This window comes from Ranitomeya imitator, chromosome 7, assembly GCF_032444005.1.
Source record: "Ranitomeya imitator isolate aRanImi1 chromosome 7, aRanImi1.pri, whole genome shotgun sequence".
Lineage (NCBI taxonomy): Eukaryota > Metazoa > Chordata > Amphibia > Anura > Dendrobatidae > Ranitomeya > Ranitomeya imitator.
The window spans coordinates 104,871,753-104,889,040 of NC_091288.1; the positions used below are offsets into that span (position 1 = coordinate 104,871,753).

General features: G+C 45.6%; 1 protein-coding gene across 2 annotated transcripts in view; it reads left to right on the top strand.

Annotated features, from left to right (window-relative positions):
* CREB1 (cAMP responsive element binding protein 1) overlaps positions 1-17,288 on the top strand; it is a 152,191-nt gene that overhangs the window by 82,382 nt on the left and 52,521 nt on the right. For both annotated transcript variants that reach the window (XM_069733704.1, XM_069733703.1), the window contains one exon: positions 8,456-8,556. In XM_069733704.1, coding sequence (XP_069589805.1) covers positions 8,456-8,556 — 101 coding nt within the window. The remainder of the gene's footprint in view (positions 1-8,455; positions 8,557-17,288) is intronic.

The following is a 17,288-nucleotide window of genomic DNA, read 5'->3' on the forward strand; positions in this document are numbered from 1 at the left end:
GTGCCAGGGGTTAATGTGCCGGGGGCGGTCCGTGACCGCTCCTGGCACATAGTGCCGGATGTCAGCTGCGATAAGCAGCTGACACCCGGCCGCGATCGGCGGCGCTCCCCCCGTGAGCGCTGCCGATCGCTATGACATACTATCCCGTCCAGGGTCAGATAAGCCCAGGGCACCTCGACTGGATAGTACGTCTAAGGTCACAGAGGGGTTAAAAAATCCTAGCAAAAAAATTAATAACGCAAAATAAGTGTATAATAAATGTTATGTACTGTAATTATTTTTGATTCGACTCTCTAAAGCATAAAAATTTAAGTTTTGAATTAAATTTTTCCACTCGCACAAAGTGATTCTGAGATTGGTAAATTTGTCACAAAATCAGTCCAAAGTTATCATCCCATAAAGCAACATGTCAGATTTGAAAATTTTAACCTGCTCAGGAAGGTGAAAATTGGCTACGGCTGAAAGATGTTAAAGGGAATCTGTCAGTAGCATGAACCATCCTAAGTAGGGTTGAGCGACTTTTGTTTTTATAGGATCGGGTCGGATTTCACGAAACCCGACTTTTTCAAAAGTCGGGTCGAGTGAAATCGGCCGATCCTATAGAAAAGTCGGGGTCGGCCGAAACACGAAACCCAATGCAGTGCATTGGGTTTCGAATGGTTCCCAGGGTCTGAAGGAGAGGAAACTCTCCTTCAGGCCCTACGATCCATATTATTGTGTAAAATAAAGAATAAAAATAAAAAATATTGCTATACTCACCCTCGGACGCGCCCTGGTTGTAACCGGGAGCCTTCCTTCCTAAGAATCAGCGCTTGAAGAACCTTTCGATGACGTCGCGGCTTGTGATTGGTCGCGTGAGCGGTCACATGGGCGTCACGCGAGCAATCACAAGCCGCGACGTCATCGAAAGGTCCTTCAAGCGCTGATTCTTAGGAAGGAAGGCTGCGGGTTAGAAGCAGGGCGCGTCCGAGGGTGAGTATATTCCTAATAGGTATATACTCACCCTCGGACGCGCCCTGCTTCTAACCCGCAGCCTTCCTTCCTAAGAATCAGCGCTTGAAGGACCTTTCGATGACGTCGCGGCTTGTGATTGGTCGCGTGACGCCCATGTGACCGCTCACGCGACCAATCACAAGCCGCGACGTCATCGAAAGGTCCTTCAGGCGCTCATTCTTAGGAAGGAAGGCTGCGGGTTAGAAGCAGGGCGCGTCCGAGGGTGAGTATAGCAATATTTTTTATTTTTATTCTTTATTTTACACTTAAATCTGAATTCCGATACCGATTCCCGATATGTTATACATATCGGGAATCGGTATCGGAATTCCGATTCCAGATTCAGAAGATCGCCGACCTCGTGGCCGACCCCACACAGGGGTCGGGTCGGGTTTCATGAAACCCGACTTTGCCAAAAGTCGGCGACTTCTGAATCTGGCCAACCCGTTTCGCTCAACCCTAATCCTAAGCAGTCTATATGGGCATATAGATCATAGGAAGCTGAATAACATGATACCTTGTTATCTGTGGTCTGATGTCTTATTACGGAGAAATCCGTGTTTTTATTATATGTAAATGTCCTCTTCCTGGCTCTGGGGAGGGCGCTGCCCGGAAGATAACTCTGCCTCAAGAGCTTATTTTACAGGAAGGATGCGTTACATAGAACATAACATAGAACAGGAAAAATGAAATGTCTTCTTGCAAAACACAGTTTTGAGCGCTGCTGTATTATCACAATATTACACCCTGTCTGCCTTTGAGGTGGAAGCTGAAGCTGAGAGGAAGCTGCAGATGTGTCAGGTATAATCACACACCGCTCTGAGATCAGGAGAGCAGAGAGCGGTCATTACACATCACAGTGGTAACTCCTCCATTATGTAAAATAATCTCTGGAGGCAGAGTTATCTTCCAGGCAACTGCTCCCCTCCCTAAGCCTGAAAGAGGTCATTTACATAAAGTGATAAAAGATAATATCTCATCAGCAATATCTCTTAAAATACACATAGAGATAGGATTGTTTTCAGCAGTCTATAACCTGTATGCCCATATTAATAGTTTAGATGGGTCAGATGTGGTGACAGGTTCCTCAAGAACATCATTGGGAGAGTTTTTTTTAACCCCTTTCTGACATTGGACGTACTATTCCGTCCATGTGGGGTGGGCCCTAATTCCCAAGGAGGGAATAGTACGTCCAGCGCGATCAGCCGCGCTCACGGGGGGAGCGTGGCCGGGTGTCAGCTGACTATCGCAGCTGACATCCGGCACTATGAGCCAGGACTGCTCCCGGCACATTAACCCCCAGCACACCGCGATCATGATCGCAGTGTTCCGGCGGTATAGGGAAGCATCGCGCAGGGAGGGGGCTCCCTGCGGGCTTCCCTGAGACGATCGGTACAAGGCGATGTGCTCACCTTGTACCGAGCATCTCCTCCCTGCAGGCCCCGGATCCAAAATGGCCGCGGGGCTACTTCCGGGTCCTGCAGGGAGTACTTCCGGGTCCAGAGCAGGCTCTGGTAACTAAGGAGCAGGGCACGCCAGATCGCTGATCTGACACAGTGCTCTGCAAAGTGTCAGATCAGCGATCTGTCACTATACAGTGATTTTCCCCCTGGGACAAAGTAAAAAAGTAAAAAAAAAATTTTTTAGATGTGTAAAAAAAAAATTAAAAAAATTCCTAAATAAAGAAAAAAAAATATATTGTTCCCATAAATACATTTCTTTAAATAAAAAAAAAAACTATAAAAGTACACATTTAGTATCGCCGCGTCCGTACCGACCCGACCTATAAAACTGTCCCACTAGTTAACCCCTTCAGTGAACACCGTAGAAACAAACACAAAAAAAAACCGAGGCAAAAAACAACGCTTTATTATCATACCGCCGAACAAAAAGTGGAATAACACACGATCAAAAAGACGGATATAAATAACCATGGTACCGCTGAAAACGTCATCTTGTCCCGCAAAAAAAACGAGCCACAACACAGCATCATCAGCAAAAAAATAAAAAAGTTACAGTCCTCAGAATAAAGCGATGCAAAAATAATAATTTTTTCTATAAAATAGTTTTTATCGTATAAAATGCGCCAAAACATAAAAAAAGATATAAATGAGGTATCGCTGTAATCGTACTAACCCGAAGGCCATGTTCACACTTTGCGGTTTTTACAGCGGAACCGCGGCGATTTTGCCGCTGCGGTTCCGCTGCATTTTCCATTGAGTTTACAGTAACATGTAAACCCTATGGAAACCGCTGTGCACATGCTGCGGGAACGCTTCTTTGTGCAGAATCGCGGCGGTTCTGCACCCATAGGAATGCATTGATCCGCTTACTTCCCGCATGGGGCTGTGACCACCATGCGGGAAGTAAGCGGATAATGTGCAGATGGTACCCGGGGTGGAGGAGAGGAGACTCTCCTCCAGGCCCTGGGAATCATATTTGTGTAAAAAAAAAAAAAAGAATTAAAATAAAAAATAATGATATACTCACCTCTCAGTGCTCTACACGGCCGTCCGGTCTCAGGTTGCTATGGGAGCAGGGCCTGGGGTCACATGACCGTGACGTCACGAAAGTCCTTCTCGCATAGCATCTTTGGAACCGGACCGCCGCGTGCAGCGCCGAGGAGATCGGGACGTCAGAGGGTGAGTATATCATTATCTTTATTATTTTTAACATTACTATTGATGCTGCATATGCAGCATCAATAGTAAAACAAGTGCAGGATTAAACCCGCAGCGGAACCCGCAACACAAACCGCAATAAATCTGCAGGGATAACCGCAGCGGGTTTGCCCTGCAGATTTATCAAATCTGCTGTGGGAGAACCCGCAGCCCCCTTCCTACGTGTGCACATAGCATAAAACTGCTTTATCCATTTTACCAAACGCGGAACGGTATAAACGCATCCCCCTCCCCCCCGCCAAAAAAAATAAATAAATAAATAAAATTAATGAATAGCTGGTTTTTGGTCATTCTGCCTCACAAAAATCGGAATAAAAAGTGATCAAAAAATGTCACGTGCCCTAAAACTGTTACCAGTAAAAAACGTCAACTCGTCCCGCAAAAAACAAGACCTCGCATGACTCTGTGGACCAAAATATGGAAAAATTATATGTCTCAAAATGTGGTAACGCAAAAAATATTGTTTGCAATAAAAAGCGTCTTTTAGTGTGTGATGGCTGCCAATCATAAAAATCTGCTAGAAAACCCGCTATAAAAGTAAATCAAACCCTCCTTCATCACCCCCTTAGTTAGGGAAACATAAAAAAAATTTTAAAAATGTATTTATTTCCTTTTTCCCATTAGGGTTGGGGTTAGGGTTGGGGCTAGGATTGGGGCTAAAGTTAGGATTGGGATTAGGGTTTGGGGTGTGTTGGGGTTAGGGTTTCAGTTAGAATTGGAGGTTTCCACTGTTTAGGCACATCAGGGCTCTCCAAACGCGACATGGCGTCTGATGTCAATTCCAGCCAATTCTGCGTTGAAAAAGTAAAACAGTGGTCCTTCCCTTCCGAGCTCTCCCATGCGCCCAAACAGGGGTTTACCCCAACATATGGGGTATCAGCATACTCAGGACAAAGTGGACAACAACTACTGGGGTCCAATTTCTCTTGTTATCGTTGGGGAAATTAAAAATTTTGGGGTCTAAAAAAACATTTTTGTGGGAAAAAAATTACCGTAATTTTTATTTTAACGACTCTGCGTTATAAACTGTAGTGAAACACTTGGGGGTTCAAAGCTGTCAAAACACATCTAGATAAGTTTCTTAGGGGGTCTACTTTCAAAAATGGTGTCACTTCTGGGGGTATCTACTGTTTAGGTGCATCAGGGGCTTTGCAAATGCAACGTGACGCCTGCAGACCAATCCATCTAAGTCTGCATTCCAAATGGCGCTCCTTCCCTTCTAAACTCTGCCATGCGCCCAAACGGTGGTTAACCCCCACATATGGGGTATCAGCATACTCAGGACAAATTGGATAACAACTTTTGGGGTCGAATTTTTCCTGTTACCCTTGGGAAAATACAAAACTGGGGGCTAAAAAATAATTTTTGTGAAAAAAAAAATAATTTTTATTTTCAAGGCTCTGCATTATAAACTGTAGTGAAACACTTGGGGGTTTAAAGCTGTCAAAACACGGCTAGGTAAGTTCCTTAGGGCGTCTACTTTCCAAAATGGTGTCACTTGTGGGGGGTTTCAATGTTTAGGCACATCAGGGGCTCTCCAAACGCAACATGGCATCCCATCTCAATTCCAGTCAATTTTGCATTGAAAAGTCAAACGGCGCTCCTTCCCTTCCGAGCTCTGCCATGCACCCAAACAGTGGTTTACCCCCACATGTGGGGTATCGGCGTACTCAGAACAAATGGCACAGCAACTTTTGGGGTCCAATTTCTTCTCTTACCCTTGGGAAAATAAAACAAATTGGAACTGAAGTAAATTTTTTGTGAAAAAAAGTTAAATGTTATTTTTTTTTTTTAAACATTCCAAAAATTCCTGTAAAACACCTGAAGGGTTAATAAGCTTCTTGAATGTGGTTTTGAGCACCTTGAGGGGTGCAGTTTTTAGAATGGTGTCACACTTGGATATTTTCATCATATAGACCCTCAAAATGACTTCAAATATGATGTGGTCCCTAAAAAATATTGATGTTGTAAAAATGAGAAATTGCTGGTCAACTTTTAACCCTTATAACTCCCTAACAAAAAAAATTTTTTGTTCCAAAATTGTTCTGATGTAAAGTAGACATGTGGGAAATGTTACTTATTAATTATTTTACATGACATATCTCTGTGATTTAAGGGCATAAAAATTCAAAGTTGGAAAATTGCAAAATTTTCAACATTTTTGCCAAATTTCCATTTTTTTCACAAATAAACGCAAGTTATATCGAAGAAATTTTACCACTATCATGAAGTACAATATGTCACGAGAAAACAGTGTCAGAATCGCCAAGATCCGTTGAAGCGTTCCAGAGTTATAACCTCATAAAGGGACAGTGGTTAGAATTGTAAAAATTGGCCCGGTCATTAACGTGCAAACCACCCTTGGGGGTAAAGGGGTTAATTCATTTTGATCTGTTTCTTTTTGTGGCTTCAATAAGCTTTAATTCCACTACAGCTCACATCTTGAGATTAGCAAATTGATTTCTTTTCAAATTTTGCAAAAATGAATATACTCCAGAATGCAGAAGTTTATGATATACAACTCTGGCAAAAATTAAGAGACCACTGCACAGTTATCTAAAAATTACACAGTTTTCTAAAAATTACTATCTCTACATGTGACACTCATTCCATTCCAGTGTCAGTTGAATTCCAACCAAAGTACACCTCATTCTACTTAATGTTCTTCTGATTAGGTGATCACCGGAACCAAATCTTATTTAATGAGGGAAAGTATAAAAAAAAACTGTGGTCTTCACAATCCTCTTGCAATAGGACAAGCTGGATGGCCAAACAAGTGCCAGAAATAGCCCAAAATTAATTTGAATGAAAAAAATATCTTTTAACCATGTCAAAGGACTTGAAAAGAAAAGTTTTGAGTGAGGAAGGGCTCAATTCTGACTTTACTAGCAGAGGGATACAGTGAGTGTCATGTTGCCTCCATCCTTAAAATTTCAAAGTCGACAGTCCATTACAACAAGGTCAAGCAGCAAACATTGGGGACAACAAAGCTACAGACCAGCAGAGGGCAAAAGCATCTCTCCACTGACCAGGCTGACTGTCATCTTATTCTAATGTCACTCAGCAACTGCAGGATGACCTACAAAAGGAATGGGAAATAGCAGCTGGGGTGAAGTGCACGGCAAGAATAGTTTGTAACAGGCTCCTAGAGGCAGGCCTCAAGGCATGCAAAGCTAGAAAAAAGCCTTTCATCAATGAGAAGCAAAGGAGTGCCAGGCTGAAGTTTGCCAAAGACTATAAGGATTGGACCATAGAGGACTGGAGTAAGGTAATCTTCTCTGATGAGTCTAATTTTCAGCTTTGCCCAACACCTGGTCTAGACGGAAACCTGGAGAGGCGTACAAGCCACCGTGTCTTGCACCCACTGTGTAATTTTGTGGAGGATTGGTAATCTTCTGGGGATGCTTCAGCAAGACTGAAATTGGGCAGGTTAATCTTTGCGAAGGACGTATGAATGAAGCCGCATACAAGGTTATCCTTGAAAATCAATTGCTTCATTCTGTTTAGGCAATGTTCCCCAACTCTGAGGACTAGTTTTTCCAGCAGGAAAATGCCCCATGCCACACTGCTAGGTCAATGTGTGGACGAAGGAGCACTACATCAAGACCCTGCCATGGCCAGCCCAGTCTCCAGACCTGAACCCCATTGAAAACCTCTGGAATGTAATCCAGAGGATGATAGATAGTCACAAGCCATCAAACAAAGAAGAACTGCTTAAATTTTTGTGCCAGGAGTGGCATAAGGTCACCCTTAAGCAGTGAGAAAGACTGGTGGAAAGCATGCCAAGACGTATGAAAGCTGTGATTAAAAATCATGGTTATTCCACCAAATATTGATTTCTGAACTCTTCCTGAGTTATAACATGAGTATTGTTGTTTCTACATGAATAAGAACTTTCCTTTGCATTATTTGAGATCTGAAAGCAGTGTTTCTTTTTTGATTGTTTTGTCGATTTTCTCATTTGCTGCAAATAAATACATTTTTAGCTTTAAATTTTGGAGACATGTTGTCAGTAGTTTATAAAATAGAACAACAATGTAAATTTTACTCAAAAAAATAATACCTATAAAGAGAAAAATCAGAGAAACTGAAAATTTTGCAGTGGTCTCTTAATTTTTGCCAGAGCTGTATACGGTATATAAATTTTCTCTGCACAAATTAATTAAGAGGACCAGGCAGAAAAGAGATCTCTCGCTACTCCCTTGTTCCAGCAGTCAGCCATGTTGCCCTTTCTGCTTCCTCTTGTCCACTTCCCACATTGCACGTGCATTATGTTTGGCATCTTCATTCCATGCCATGGCTGCTGGCTTGACCAGGCCTCATACGTCACTGTGCACTGTGACAGCTGAGATTTTGTTGAGCTGGAAGCAACAGTCTATATTGAATAAGATGAGCTTGATGGGTGAAGGTGAAAAGGAGAGGCGTGGAGAACCAGATGGTGGGACAGGTAAGTAGTATTTATTCTTTTTTTTTTTCCTATTTTAATACATCATAAGTTTATTATTCTTTGAGGCCTGGAAAGAGGCCAGCGCATAAGGAACTTTCAATTAGCTGCAAATCAAACTTACATGTAAAATCCTTGCAATTTGGCAGATTCAATCATTTCTACTCACATTTTGTGTGCACGTTTAAAGTGTGTCTCCACACATAAGCCTCAGACTTTCCCATATAATTGTTTAAATCTTTCATTTACTTGCTGAAAAACATGTGAACAAAGCATGTGTGCACCTAAAACATATGCAATACATATTTATATCCTGTTGCCTTTATTTTGTGATTAGATTTCCACCATTGCAGAAAGTGAAGATTCTCAAGAATCAGTAGACAGTGTTACAGATTCTCAGAAGCGCAGAGAAATTTTGTCACGGCGGCCATCATACAGGTATCAATATTGCCAAATAACATTTTACTTTGATTAAATCATACATATATGGTTTTTTACAGATTATAAGCTAGTCGCTTACCAGGATGTTGCGGCTGTGGTGGAGCGAGTTCACAAGAGGCGGTATTCCTTCCTCAGGAAACTGGTGGCAGAAGCTGTGCGATGCTGTAGGCCCGTTGGCGGTGGTGATGCAGAGCGGAGTGTATTGTTTTCCCGGCAGCTATCTTACTGAAGGGTCCAGCCGATATCTTAACCTGTGCAAGGACCGCCTCCAGCGGCCATCCTCCTTAATCTGTTGCCCAGAAAGACGACAGGCATGTGCAGATTGAGATCTGGGCCAGACTGAGATCCCAGTGTGCATGTACGCCGCCTCCAGCGGACCACAGCTTCATGATCTTGGACGGTGGAAAAGCAATGCAGTCCGCTCTGCATTACCGCCGACACCGAGCCCGCAGCATAGTACCACCGGGACACCCACTTCTCCCACCCAGGGCCCGCAGCATCGCACCACTGGGACATTGCCCCACTTTTGCTGCCGTCAGCTTGCTAAGGAAGGGACCATGCCTCCTGTGGCCCCTCTTCACCGCTGCCCCCATTGTAAGATACCTTAAATTTGCACTATAACAAGGATTCCCCCCCCCCCCCTTTTTTTTACTGTTATCCTCCCTAAAATTTGGGGTGCATCTTATGGCCCGATACGTCTTATAGTCTGAAAATACGGTAAGTGGAGATGGGACAAACAGAATCTTTAAAAACACTTAAAAATCCAACCAGAAATATACATGAATTATATTGTGTGGAACATGAGTCTACCTCCATCACATCCACCTCGAATAATACAGTGGCTTGGCATTTTTTGTGTTTTGCTACCTCACCACGTGGAACTTCACTGAATTTTTTAGGGTTTGCATCAGTAAAGGACATGCCGACAACCGTGAATATTTGTTTGTTTTTTTATTGTGAAGCAAGCAGCAAATAGGACCAAATAACTTAAAACGTAAGTGTGTATAACTATTCAACCCCTAAAGTCGGTACTTTGTAGAGCCTCCTTTTGCTGCAATTACAGCTGCAAGTCACTTTGGATAAGTCTCTATAAGCTTTCCTCATCTTGCCACTGGGATTTTTGCCCAGACATCATGGCAAAACTGCTCCCCCTTCAAGTTAGATTGTTTCCTCTGGTGAACAGCAATCTTCAAGTCTAGCCACAGATTCTCAATTGGATTAAGGTCTGAGCTTTGACTAGGCCACTACAAAACATTTACACGTTTCCCCTTAAGCCACTCGACTGTTGCTTTAGCAGTATTCTTTGGCACAGTGTCTTGTTGCAAGGTGAATCTCTGTCCCAGTCTCAAATCAGTGAGACTGAAGTAAATTTTGCTCAAGAATATCCTTGTATTTTGCACCATCCATCTTCTTGACTCGGACCATTTTACCTGTCCCCACAGCATGATGCTGACACTACCATTTTTACTGTGGGGATGGTGTTCTTGGGGTGACGAGCTGTATTTGTTTTGCGCCAGAGATAGCATTTACTTTGGTGGCCAAAAAGTTAAACACCTTACTCTATACAATTAGGGAGTCTCCCACATGTCTTTTGGCCAACTCAAAACAAGCCTTGCAATTTTTGTATGTAAATAAAGGCTTTTTTCCTTTCACCCATGACAGCAAACCTGACAGAGGGATCTGCCCGTCAAGGACAGAAATCCTACTGAAATAAAAGGGCTCCCCCTCATCAGTTGGTTTCCTGTGCTTGATAGGGGACCTTGTGCTGAAGCAAGGCGGTTTAAAAATCACTTACCCAGACCTGTACCGGCGCTTGTAAGAATGTCTGAGGGCTTGTAGTGTCAGCTTCAGGTATTGGAAGCGCCATTCGCTCTTCCAGTGGGGGCTCATGGGGGATGTGGTGACTAATGGCCTCCCTCCAGTATGTGTGGCCACCACACCGTTCTGGACTACGTAGGGCGCAATGGGAGATGGCGTGCCCGGTGCCGTCGGGAAGAGGGGCACTCCGGGAGACAGTGCAGTTGATGATGCGGCGCTCTCCGCTGATGTCAGTAGAGCAGGGCGCGCTGGAAAATGGTGCTTCCTGATGTATCATGCAGGGGGACATTTGACAAGGAAGTAAGGACGCTTCTGGTTGTCTGGAGGAGGTGTGAACAGGAAGGAGACGCAGTAGTTGTCAATCATTCAAAATGGAGTCTCATCACAGGTAAAGCGTTTGTTCTTCGGCTCGCCTTTGTATGTGCAATAGAAGACCAGCAGCAGGGACAGCTACAGCACCATGGACGCAGTGGGGGGCAGTCACTCAAATGGCAGGATTGACAGCAGACCCAGCCAGAGGAGCAGAGTGACTATAGATTCTTCTGCCTCCAGGGAGGATCAATCATGCATCCTAAATCAAACACCGATTGCGGTACCCTTGAAGTGACAGCGGGTGGTGAGTGATCTATGTGAATGTTCACCTTGTTAATTAGGCCCCTTTCTTGTTATTTTGTCACTAGCAAAGGCCTAGAAAGCTAATGTAAAGAGGAAAAATTAAGAATTTGCCCTGTGTAGAACCCCGCTACCAGTTGATTGGCAGAAAAGGCTCTGTGAAATCTATATACTAAAAGCAATTTGTGAATCTTAAATCAGTCATCAGGGCAAAAGTTGAAGGTTCCTTTAAGTCTTTTATGAGGAAAGAAGAGCGCATTAGACGTTTTCTCGGACTCCGATACACTTGTGCTCAAAAGTTTACATACCCCGACAGAATTTTTGCTTTCTTGGCCTTTCTTCAGAGAATATGAATGATAACACCAAAACTTATTCTCCACTCATGGTTAGTGGTTGGGTGAAGCCATTTATTGTCAAACTACGATGTTTTCTCTTTTTAAATCATAAAATCTGTGCACTTGACCCCATCCCTTCCCACCTGCTCCCCAACCTCACTAACACGCTCATTCCAGCCCTAACCCATATCATCAACCTATCGCTATCTTCTGGTACTTACCCCTCTGCCTTCAAACATGCCACCATCACACCATCCTCAAAAAAGCTAACCTTGACCCAACTGCTATGCCCAGCTATCGGCCCATATCACTGCTCCCGTTTGCTTCCAAACTCCTTGAGCAGCATGTCCATGGTCAACTTTCCTCCCACCTCTCATCTAACTCTCTCCTTGACAACCTTGAATCTGACTTCCACCCCCACCACTCCACCGAAACTGCTCTGACCAAAATTACTAATGACTTACAGCCAAAGCCAACAGACTGTTCTCCATCCTCCTCCTTCTCGACCTGTCCTCTGCTTTCGACACAGTCGACCACTGCCTACTGCTACAGATTCTTTCTTCCCTCGGCATCAAAGGCCTTGCCCTGTCCTGGATTGCCTCATACCTTTCCGACCGCACGTTTAGCGTTTCCCACTCCCACACTACCTCCTCACCCCGCCCCCTCTCTGTTGGAGTCCCTCAAGGCTCTGTCCTAGAGCCTCTACTTTTTTCCATCTATACCCTTGGCCTAGGACAACTCAAAGTCCCATGGCTTCCAGTACCACCTATATGCGGACGACACTCAGATCTACCTCTCTGGCTCAGATGTCGCCTCTCTTCTGTCCAGAATCCCGGAGTGTCTGTCAGCCATATCCTCCTTCTTCAACTCTCGCTTCCTAAAACTCAATGTAGACAAAACCGAACTCCTCATCATTCCCCCATCTCGCGTATCCCCCTACCTGATCTATCTATTATGGTAAACGGCATCACACTCTCTCTCGCACCTGAAATCCGCTGCCTCGGGGTAACTCTCGCTTCTGCCCTGTCCTTCAAACCGTACATCCATACTCTTGCCACCTCCTGTCGCCTCCAACTCAAAAATATTGCCAGAATCCGTCCCTTCCTCAGCCCACAATCTACCAAAACTCTTGTGCATGCCCTCATCATCTCCCGCCTTGATTACTCTACACCCTCCTCTGTGGCCTCCCCGCTAACTCCCTTGAACCACTCCAGTCTGTCCTCAACTCTGCTGCTCGGCTATTCCACCTCTCTCCTCGCTACTCCCCTGCTTCACCCCTCTGCAAATCCCTCCACTGGCTCTCAATTCCCCAACGAATCCAGTTCAAACTACTAACACTGATCTACAAAGCTATCCACAACCTGTCCCCTTCCTATATCTCTGAACTAATTTCCCACTATCTTCCCTCACGTAATCTTTGATCCTCCCAAGACCTCCTACTCTCCTACAGACTTATTCGTTCCTCATACAACTGCCTCCAAGATTTATCCCGAATATCCCCCATCCTCTGGAATTTCACGCCTCAACACGTCCGATTATCCACCACCCTCGGATCCTTCAGACGGAACCTGAAAACCCATCTCTTCAGGAAAGCCTACAGCCTGCAATAACCATTCTGCCGCCTCACCAACCACCCGAGCTGCCGCCTCACCAACCACCCGAGCTGCCGCCTCACCAACCACCCGAGCTGCTGTCCCACCAACCACCCAAGCCGCTGACGCCCCACCAACCACCCGAGCTGCCGCGTCGCCAACCACCTGAGCAGCCGCCTCACCACCACCAGTGCTGCAGCACACCAACCTCCTGTCTCTTCCCCATTATCCGGAAGAATTTAAGTCCGCAAGGACAGGGTCCTCTCCCCTCTGTACCAGTCTGTTATTGTAAATTTGTTTACTGTTAACAATATCTATAACCCTGTAGGTAACCCCTTTTCACATATACAGCACCATGGAATTAATGGTGCTATATAAATAAATAATAATAATGACCACCCAAAACATCCAAATGACCCTGATCAAAAGTTCACATACCCTGGCGATTTTGGCCTGATAACATGCACAGGAGTTGACAAAAATGGGTTTGAATGGCTACTAAAAGTAACACACTCACGCACTCAGCTTTTAAGCACACTCACCTGTGACTTACCTGTCTGCTTGTAATCCGTGTGTGTGCATGAAAGCTGAGTGAGTTTCTGGGATCCAGACAGACCCTTGCATCTTTCATCCAGCCACTGATGTTTCTGGATTGTGAGTCATGGGGAAAGCAAAAGAATTATCAACAGATCTACGGGAAAAGGTAGTTGAACTGTATGAAACAGGAAAGGGATGCAAAAAGATATCCAAGGAATTGATAATGCCAGTCAGCAGCATTCAAACTGTGATTAATAAATGGAAAATCAGGGGCTCTGTAAAAACAAAACCACTGTCAGGTAGACCAACAAAAATGTCATCCACAACTGTAAAAACAAGTCGCCAGAAGAAAGCCATTACTGCGCAAATGCCACAAAGTTTCTACAATACCAAAACAGCACAGGAGTGATGAGACTAAAATTTAACTTTTTGGTCACAACCATAAATCATAAATGTTACTTTTGGAGAAAGGTCAACAAGGCCTATGATGAAAGGAGCATGGAGGTGGATCGCTGATGTTTTGGGGATGTGCTATGAAGGCACAGGAAAATTGGTCAAAATGCAAGGAAATGCAGCACGTTATCAGTAAATACTGGAGGCAAATTCAGCCCGGAAGCTGCTCATGGGACGTACTTGGATGTTCCAACATGACAACGATCAAAACACAAGTCCAAGTCGACCTGTCATTGGCTACAGCAGAACAAAGTGAAGGTTCTGGAGTAGCCATCTCAGTTTCCTGACCTCTATATCATTAAGCCACTCTGAGGAGATCTCAAGCATGCAGTTCATGCTAGACAGCCCAGGAATTTACAGGGACTGGGGTTTTTTTTACCAAGAAGAGAGGGCAGCTTTACCTGAGAAAATAAAGAACCTCATCTACAACTACCACAAAAGACTTCAAGCTGTCATTGATGTTAGAAGGGGCAATACACGGTATTAAGAAATGGTCTATGTAAACTTTTGATCAGGCTCTTTTGGATGTTTTGGGTTGTCATTATGATTTAAAAAGAGAAGCCCAGTAGTTTGACAATAAATGGCTTCACCCAACCACTAACCATGAGTGGAGAAAAAGTTTTGGTGTTATCATTCATATTCTCTAGAAAAAACTTTTGAGCACAACTGTAATTCCCAAATGTCTGAAGGAGAATGAGTCCGAATCCTCCTACTTCTGATAGCGGTATGGGGGGTAGGCCATGCTTCTCTATGAAGGATATAGACAAACTGATTAAGGCCGTTGGTTGTTCTATGGGCCTTAAGGAAGACATGTTTTGGGGATTGGAACAAAGGAAAAGACGTATCTTTCCAGTTGTTAATAAGATACAGATGCTTATTTAGGAGTTGAAAAAGCAAGAGAAGAGAGGAGCCTTATTCTCGTCATCAAAAAGGAGATACCCCTTTGAGGAAAAAAAATACGGAGCAATGGGATAAAATTCCCAAAATAGATGTAGCGGTGGCAAAGTCTTGAAAAAATCTGCCCTGCCCTTTGAGGACACTGGTATCTTGAGGAACCCTCTAGATAAATAGGCAGAGGAGTACTTGAGGCACACCTAGGTAGGCACGCAGGTGCTTTAAAACCAGCGATTGCAGGGACCTACACTGCTCCGCTCATTAATGATTTGATTGGAGCAGCTGGAAGAACAATTAAAAGACTAGATGGGCATTTCCTGAAGGAAATACATGGTTCTTGAACAGCGCTGCCAGCTTTATAGCAGTGTATCAGGTGTCGACTGTAAGAAAGTAAAGTTAGAATATGAATGTTGTTGTCACGCACGCGCCCAGACTGGTTGGCGCGGGCATACGGGGGTGTGGCCCCACTGGACCACAGACCAAACTTCCCTGGAAGGGGCGTAACTAAGTAGCTTCCTAGGTGTTCGCTGGAGCCTCTGATGGTGAGGTCAGACTTGTGCAATAGGAAGCTACCAGGTGCCACTCCAGGGTGATGTCTGGCTGTGGCTGCTGATCCCACTAAGGAACGCTCCGTGCACGGCTGGCACTCTGGCTGACAGGCGGGCACCGGGCACGGCTGAGACACAGGCAGGCAGACGGGTAAAGCTGGAACATAGGAAGAACCGGTAGGGACCGGTCTGCAGGCACGTATGTGAAACAGGTTGGAACCTGTTCAGACAGGATGACTAAGTAACAAGTAGAGAAAGACCTCAAGAGCGGATGCAGAGCGAAAGCACAAGAGCTAGAACCAAGAACAGAAACGCAGGAGGCTGAGTACGAGTAGAAGGTGGAACTAAGAGAAAGAGACGCTGGAGGCGGAGCCAAGAGCGGAGACGCTGGAGGCGGAGCCAAGAGCGGAGACGCTGGAGGCGGAGCCAAGAGCGGAGACGCTGGAGGCGGAGCCAAGAGCGGAGACGCTGGAGGCGGAGCCAAGAGCGGAGGCGCTGGAGGCGGAGCCAAGAGCGGAGACGCTGGAGGCGGAGCCAAGAGCGGAGATGCTGGAGGCGGAGCCAAGAGCGGAGACGCTGGAGGCGGAGCCAAGAGCGGAGACGCTGGAGGCGGAGCCAAGAGCGGAGACGCTGGAGGCGGAGCCAAGAGCGGAGACGCTGGAGGCGGAGCCAAGAGCGGAGACGCTGGAGGCGAAGCCAAGAGCGGAGACGCTGGAGGCGGAGCCAAGAGCGGAGACACTGGAGGCGGAGCCAAGTGCAGAAACGCAGGAGGCGGAGGCAGATAGAACCGCAAAGAGCGGAGCCAGATAGAACCGCAAAGAGCGGAGCCACAGAGCAAAGCCAGAGAGTGCGAAGCAAGGTCTGAGTGCAGAGCCGCAAGAGTGCGGAGTGTAAGCAGACTGAGAACACAAGGAAAGACAAAGCAGGGAAGGAAGCCACAGACAAGGAGACCGAGAAAAGACAAAGTACAGACAAGGCAATGGAACAAGACACAGGGACAAAGACACAGGAACCAGGATATTCTGCCTCCTGGAGGGCGGACTACAAGATCAAGGCAATAGCACAGAGAAAAGCCTCCAGAGAGGGAGTAACTCAGAGCAGCACCTGGCAAACTCAGAAACAAGAAACAAACTGAGCTAACACATTGCACAGGCCCAGACCACAGGGTGGAGCTGCACTATATACAGGAGGCCTCTTGATAATTGGTCAGGAACTGATTAGACAGATGCACCTGATTCCTATAAGAACCAGAGAGTTCAGGCGCCGGCCCCCTATACACATAGCCATGAAGCATGCACAGAGCAGAGACACAGAACATGGAGCTGGCATGAAACAGAAACCACATCATGGCCTGGAGCAGTGGGTAAGATTGTGTGAGAGATGTGAGGCCATGCTGTGATGCCAGCAGAGTTGTTACAGTACCCCCCCCCCCCCCTTTACGGCCCCTCTTTTTCAAGCCCGCCAGAATAACTTGTAGAAGAAGGATAGGAGCACACATAGTCCAGGCCAACATGACATCTTCAGGGTAGAATAAGGCAGGCGGGTCACCAGGAATCTCATAAAACAAAGTCTCTTGGTGCTCAACAGGGTTAGCTTCCACAATGAGCTGGACCACCTCCTTCAGGTAGACAGGTAACAGGGAATTGAATGCTGCTGTCTTAACATCTTCACCAGCCGGACACATGGAAACTGGAAGCCTTCTCATAGGATTCAACTTTTGCCCGACAGGTAGCAGAGATGTTCTTAGATACGGAACACAAGAAAAGTCATTAGAGATGAGAGAGGAGAACAACAGCTCCACCGGGTCAGAGAAAAATTGAGGTGAACAAACTTCTGTTTTGAAATCTTCACCAGCCGGCCACAAGGACGCTGAAGGTATCCACATAGGAACCATCTTCTGCCCGTTATCCAGAAGAAATCGTCCAAACGGCGGGGATGTT